Source organism: Scyliorhinus canicula, chromosome 21, assembly GCF_902713615.1.
Source record: "Scyliorhinus canicula chromosome 21, sScyCan1.1, whole genome shotgun sequence".
NCBI lineage: Eukaryota > Metazoa > Chordata > Chondrichthyes > Carcharhiniformes > Scyliorhinidae > Scyliorhinus > Scyliorhinus canicula.
In genome coordinates, this window is record NC_052166.1 from 2,412,292 (window position 1) to 2,419,638 (window position 7,347).

At 51.2% G+C, this 7,347-nt stretch overlaps 1 protein-coding gene across 1 annotated transcript in view; it reads right to left on the reverse strand.

Moving 5' to 3' along the window:
* Positions 1-6,732, reverse strand: part of LOC119955890 (H-2 class II histocompatibility antigen, A-K alpha chain-like) — a 45,878-nt gene extending 39,146 nt beyond the window's left edge. The window contains exon 1 of the mRNA XM_038782546.1: positions 6,498-6,732. Within this exon, the coding sequence (XP_038638474.1) occupies positions 6,498-6,582 (85 nt within the window). The 5' untranslated portion in view covers positions 6,583-6,732. The remainder of the gene's footprint in view (positions 1-6,497) is intronic.
* Positions 6,733-7,347: the final 615 nt, after the last annotated feature.

Genomic DNA, 7,347 nt, shown 5'->3' on the forward strand with positions numbered 1-7,347 from the left:
CCCAATGCCACAACCCCCCTCCCGATGCCGCAACCCCCCCCCCCCCGACACTGAACGGCGTCAACCATCATCAATGGTTGACGCCGTTTTAAAGCTACTGTGATTTTTGCCGACGTGACCCGTGGCCACGTCGGCGGGACTTCGGCCCATCCGGGCCGGAGATTTGTGGAAACAAAAATATTATGAAATCCCGCCGGCGCCAGCTGTTTTCAGAGGCTGCCGGCGGGATTTGCACAGCGCCGGTTTTTGGCTGGTCAGAGAATTTAAAAGCCTGCGGGAGCGGGATTAACGCCGCTGCCGGCCGATTCTCCGACCCTGCGTGGGGTCGGAGAATTTCGCCCCTGGTCTGGAAGAGAACTGGGAAAGATCATGGCGAGAATTAATGACCTGGAGAACGGAACTGAAGGCACTGTTCCTAAGTTTGCAGATGATACAAAGATCTATCGAGAGGTAGTATTGAGGAAGCAAGGGGGGCTGCAGAAGGATTTGGACAGGCTAGGAGAGTGGGCAATGAAATGGCAGATGAAATACAATGGGGAAAAGTGTGAGGTTAAGCACTTTAGAAAGAAGAATTTATTTTCTAAATGGGGAAATGCTTAGGAAATCAGAAGCACAAAGGGACTTGGGAGTCCTTGTTCACGATTCTCTTAAGGTTAACGTGCAGGTTCAGTGGGAAGTTAGGAAGGCAAATGCAATGTTAGCATTCATGTCGAGAGGGCTAGAATACAAGAGCAGGGATGTACTTCTGAGGCTGTATAAGGCTCTGGTCAGACTCCATTTGGAGTATTGTGAGCAGTTTTGGGCCCCGTATCTAAGGAAGGATGTGCTGGGCCTTGGAAAGGGTCCAGAGGAGGTTCACAAGAATGATCCCTGGAATGAAGAGCTTGTCATATGAGGAGCGGTTGAGGACTCTGGGTCTGTACTCGTTGAAGGATGAGGGGGGATCGTATTGAAACTTGCAGGATACTGCGAGGCCTGGATAGAGTGGACGTGGAGAGGATGTTTCCACTTGTAGGAAAAACTAGAACCAGAGGGCACCATCTCAGACTGAAGGGACGATCCTTTAAAACAGAGACGAGGAGGGATTTCTTCAGCCAGAGGGTGGGTGAATCTGTGGAACTCTTTGCCACAGAAGGCTGTGGAGGTCAAATCAGTGAGTGTCAAATCATTTGTGCCTTTACACAATGTCTAATGTCTAGAAGACCATTACTGGCTCTTAATGTCTAGACATTAAAGAGCTAGATAGGTTCTTGATTAATAAGATTAAGGGTTATGGGGAGAAGGTAGGAGAACGGGGATGAGAAAAATATCAGCCATGATTGAATGGCGGAGCAGACTCGAGGGGCCGAGTGGCCTAATTCTACTTATGGTCTAATTAGCTCCATGCAAGCGGGGAAGATCCCGAGACAGATGGTTTCCCGGCTGATTCTACAAAAGATTCGCGACAGCACTGGCTCTGCACCTGCGGGAGATGTCTACAGGCTTGCTGGTGAGGGGCGCACTGCCGTCTACGCTGGCACAAGCCTCAATCTCGCTGATGCTAAAAAAGTCAACGACCCAACAGAATGCGGTTCCTACAGACCCATCTCACTGCTAAACATAGATGCAATGATACTGGCCAAAATCCCGGCCAAGAGACTGGAGGATTGCGTTCCAGAGGTGATCGCAGAAGACCAGGCCGGCTATGTCAAGGACAGCTAACATCGAACATCAGGCACCCGCTGAACGTGATCATGACCCCATCCGGGGAGAGAACACCTGAGGTGATCGTAGCCCTGGACGCTGTAAAGGCCTTTGACAGGCTCGAATGGAAGGAGACAGAGGAGACAGAGGAGACAGAGAGCACAGAGTCTCGCTCTACGTGGATGACCTGCTCCTCTACATCTCGGACCCACAAAGCAGCATGGAAGGAATAACGGTGCTCTTGAAAGAGTTTGGAGCCTTCTCGGGCTACAAGCTCAACCTGAGCAAAAGCGAGACCTTCCCGGGGAACCCGCAAGGGGGAGGGGCAGAGCTGGAGGGGCTGCCGATTAAACAGGCCGACATAAATTCCGCTACCTGGGGATCCAAATCGCTCACGGCTGGCCAGGGATCGACAAATGGAACCTGACCAGCCTGACAGAGGAAGTTAAATAGGACCTGCAGAGATGGAACACACTCCCACGCTCCCTGGCGGGGGAGGGCACAGACAATCAAGATGAACGTGCTCACCCAGGTTACTCTTCCTGTTTCGATCCATCCCGATCTACGTCCCCAAGGCCTTCTTCAACTCGCTGGACAAACTGATTATGTGTTGTGTGGGGCGGTAAGAATTCAAGGATCACAAAGAGAATACTGCAGAGAACCGTCAGGAGGCCTAGCTCTTCCAAACCTGCAACATTACCACTGGGCAGTGACTGTGGAGAGAGTAAAGGGTGGTAGTGGGCCGCACAATAGCGCAATGGTTAGCACTGTTGCTTCACAGCTCCAGGGGTCCAGGTTAGTTTCCGGGCTTGGGTTACTGCCTGTGCGGAGTCTTCACGTTCGCCCCGTGTCTGCGTGTCTTTCCTCCGGGATCCCCGGTTTCCTCCCATAAGTCCTGAAAGACGTGCTGTTAGGTGAATTGGACATTCTGAATTCTCCCTCAGTGTACCCGAACAGGCACCGGAATGTGCCAACTAGGGGTTTTTCACAGTAACTTCATTGTAGTGTTAATGTCAGCCTACTTGTTGTCCTTCAGTTGTCTGATTTTCCACTGGCTTATCAACCACAGTAGGCATCACTCCCACCTGCGATCCAGCTATATCATTACCCAAGATAAACTGTATTCCTGGGCAAGATAGTTTATCTATTACTCCTACTACCACTTCACCACTCTTCACTGGACTTTCCAACCTTACCTTATATAATGGAACGCTACTCCTCTCACCCTGAATTCCACATATCACAACCTTTTCTAGCAACATTCTTCCCAAACTACATAATTCCTCATCTCTTACCATTAAAGATTGACTAGGCCCTGTATCTCTTACAGAGCCAGAAACTGAGTGGGTGCTTGTGGAGGGGGGGGCTCCTGCCGAGGGACCTCCCACCAGGCCCTCGCCGCAGCGGCACTCCCATCCCCACCTAATAAATATTCAACAAGCCCAGTGGTGGTAGCAACACTCCGGTCGGGGAATCAACTGCGACAACATTTTGGGTCAACCGAAATATCCAATAAATCCATCTGCTACAACCACAGGTTCACGTCAGTGACAATGGATGCCATCGTTAAAATGTGGAGACAGGACAAATGTTAGGGACTTTTACACCAACAGTAGGTTAACAACAGTCGAAGAACTGACAGAAAGATTCCAGCTGATGGGTGTCATGTGAGAGTACCTTTAAGAAATGGATGTTAAGCAATGTACCTTTCAGAAATGAAGCAGCTCATATTACTGAAGTGAGGTCAGAGGGTGGGGGGAGCTGAGCTCACTTCTGCTTTTAGTATCAATTTGAGAGAGAGCAGCTGAAAAGTGCCTGGCTGGTTTCCTGGGATCTGTTTGAAAGGAGAAAGCCGGGTTTGAGGAAAAGAGCTTGGGTGTGTCTGTGCTTGCAGTGAGCTGCATCTGCTGTGATCTCTGCCATGAAAGACTATCTCTGAATCATTTGGGCATTTTAAACTCATAATAGTAATGTCTTTAACCTGATGTGTTTCTGTTGTTAAAGGTGAAGTGTTTTAGAGGTTTGAAGGAACATTTTGAGGGATTATTTAGTGTTGTATTATTTTTGGGGTTATCTTTGAAGTCAGGGGTGTTAAGGGATCCAATGTTTATTCAAATGGTTAAGTTGAATTCATGGAATAAACATTGTTTTGTGTTTAAAAACCCACGTGACCATAATTGTAATACCACACCTGGAGACCAAGCCGTGTACTTCAAAAGCAACAATCCATTAAAGGGAGAGGTTGTTTGAACTCCATGATACATTTTGGGGTTATGAAAATGCCCCTCCCATAACATGGGGGACAACAAACTCAGGTACCAAAAAAGCAAAAACCTCCTACGATGGGAAACAAGACTGTACCCATGACCACCACGTCAATCACTGCTCGGGGACCTATTGGATCAGATATCGTAGGGAAAAGGAACTGTGGTGACATGTACGGGCAACTGCTAAGGGATGTTATATTACTGGGAGTAATGTATATTACTCATTTGCTTATACCAAGATGCTCTTAAACTTGATGTTGATAAACACTCAGATATCCAATGAAAGGAAATAATGTATTGAGTATCGAAACAATTAACTTTGTGACTTTGGGGGCAGCATGGTGGCACAGTGGTTAGCATTGCTGCCTACGGCGCTGAGGACCCGGGTTCGAATCCCGGCCCTGGGTCACTGTCCGTGTGGAGTTTGCACATTCTCCACGTGTCTGCGTGGGTTTCACCCCCACAACCCAAAAATGTGCAGGATAGGTAGATTGGCCACGCTAAATTGCCCCTTAATTGGAAAGAATTATTGGGTACTCTAAATTTATTTTTAAAAACTTGTGACTTTGATTCTTTAATACTTTTACCAGCTATTAAAATAAACAAGTTACAATAAGAATAACAATAAGAATAAACCATGATTAACTACACTTGCACTCTGAGCTAACTCAGTACACCTCTGGTCTCCAGTCACAATACACACGAAGAAGCGGGAAAGCAGATTGAGTCTGTTTTTATACCCCTTATTAGTGCTGCCCTCTAGTGATCATTTAACTGTATTGACTATACATTAACAGCTTATGTATATATAGATATTCAGATCACTACAAGGGGGGCCAACACCCAACTGGACAAGACAAGGGAGAAGGTGGAGGGAGACTCGGCGTTTGAAATAAGGTGGGGAACTCTGGAGCGAAGTACTGCACAGGGTCAACTCCACCTCCGCATGCACAAGGCTGAGTCTAATGCAGTTAAAAGTGGTACATAGGGCGGAATTCTCCGCTCCCCATGCCGGGTGGGAGAATCGCGTGTTTCTCGACCGGCTATTCTCCGGCCCGGATGGGTCGAGCAGCCTGCCATTCCCGACCGGTACATGATGGCGGCAACCACACCTGGTCACTGCCGTCGTGAACATGGGCGCCAAATGCTGGTTTGAAGCTTGTGGGGAGCGGAGAGGGGAGTGAGCACCATGGCCGTGCTCGGGAGGGGACTGGCCCGCGATCGGTGCCCACCAATCGTCGAGTCAGCGTCTCAAAGCGACGCACTCTTTCCCCTCCGCCGCCCCGCAAGATCAAGCCGCCACGTCTTGCGGGGCAGCGGAGGGGAAGACGGCAACCACGCATGTGCAGGTTGGAGCCATCAGCCATCGTGACGTCAGCCGCGCATGCGCGGGTTGGAGCCAGCCAACCTGCGCATGCGCGGCTGATGTCACATAGGCGCCACCATCGCGTCATTCTCGGCGCGCCGCCTTGACGCAAGCGTCAGGGCCCGGCGGCCGAGGGTTACGGAGCGGTGCTCCTAGCCCCCCAGGTGGGGGTGAATTAGGGGCGAGGAGCAGCCGAGTTCACGACGGCCTTCCCGATTTTTCGCGGGAGCGGAGAATTCCGCCCATAGAGCCCGATTAACCGGAACCCAAATGAGCAGGTTCTTCCCGTTGCTGGAGGACAACTATGAGAGGTGCCAAGGAGGCCCGGCCAACCACGCCCACATGTTCTGATCTTGCCCTGGACTCGCTGGGTACTGGACAGCCTTCTTCGAGGCAATGTCCAAAGTGGTGGGGGTGAGGGTGGAGCCATGCCCGATAGTGGCGGTCTTCGGGGTATCAGACCAGCCAGATCTATTCCTGGGGAGGAGGGCGGACGCCCTTTGCCTTTGCCTCCCTGATCGCCCGCCGGAGAATCCTGGTCGGCTGGCGGTCAGCGCCCCCCCCCCCCCCCCCCCCGAGCTGCAGACTGGCTGTCCGACCTCTCGGAATCTCTCCCAAAGGAGAAAATCAAAATCATCATCCGAGAGTCGGAAGAGGACTTCCACAAAATGGGCGAGTCATTCGAAGCTCTGTTTATAGCCAAGAACTAGGAAGCCAAAGATCAGGGGGGGGGGGGGGGGGGGGGGTAGCCACGGCACATTGGGGATGATTGGGGAGGGAGGGGCGGGGGGGGGGGGGGGTCTGGGAAACATGGAACTCAACCAAACCCAACAAGAGGAACATGAGACATGGGGGGGGGGGGGGGTGGGGGGGGGGGGGGAGTGCAGCTACCTGAACCAAAGGGGGGGGGGGGGGGGGGAAACCAAGAGGGAACCTGTGGGTAATGAAATGCAGGGAACCACGATCGCCATGGCAATCACTTTAAGGAGGGAAAAAAAGGAAACTGCGCTGGATGTGAAAATAGCTGAAACCGATCTGTGTGTAAATAGTTTAAGATTTACTTTTCAGTTTTTGCTTTCCCTCTTTTTTCTCATCTCCTAATGTTTGTTCGTATCTAAATCTGTTCTGTACACCAACATCTCAATAAAAACATTTAAACAAAACCCATATGAACACCTTACCACATTCTATCGCGGAGACCAGCAGCCACAGTGACAGTAAAGTGCGCAAGGAGCCAACTTGTTTATCTTGCCCCAGGTTGCCCATTGTGTTCCAGCACGTTCAAAACCTCTCGCTCCTCTGAATGAGCTGCCTGTGCCTGTGTCTCTCTCTCTCCCTGTCTCTCTCACACTCTCTATGACTTTGTCTGTCTCTCACTCTCTCTCTCTCTCTATCACAGACTCATTCCTCCCTCCGGCGATGTATCAAGTGGGCAAAGCCAGGAAACGCCTTGGCGAATTTAAACGTGTGCAACAAGCGGACGCTGTCTCCTGTTTCTGATCCTGAGGCCCCAGGGCTCAGGCTGTGACTGTGTCAACACAACGACTTGGCAGGGGGTGAACGTGTGTCCTGTCCAGGGCCAGCCAACCTGTTCGGGCGAGCCTGGGCAAATTGTTCCCCCTCTCAAAGCAGCCTTTAATTTCTGACATAAAGGAGTGCGATTTGATCTGTAACCTGGAGGACCTCCCCCCCCCCCCCCCCCCCCCCCTCACCACTGCCCTGCCCTGGCACTGTCACCGACAGGGGGCACCGAGCACTCTATTTCCCCCCCTGAGTTCCTCTTCCTTCACTAACACTGGAGTGTGTCAAACTCAGTTTGTGCCAGGAAATCTGTGGCCAGGGGGCATTTTGACATTCGAAATGCAGTGGGTGAGATGTGTGTGTGTGTGGTGGGGGCATGAATGTGAGGAGATTACCTCGAGTAACACTTTCAACATGGCTTCCCCCCCCCCCTCTAGTTCCTGCACCCTGCCTCTGATACCCCTATCTGTGGGAACCCCAAGGAGACGTTACCCACCCTGTCCATGATGT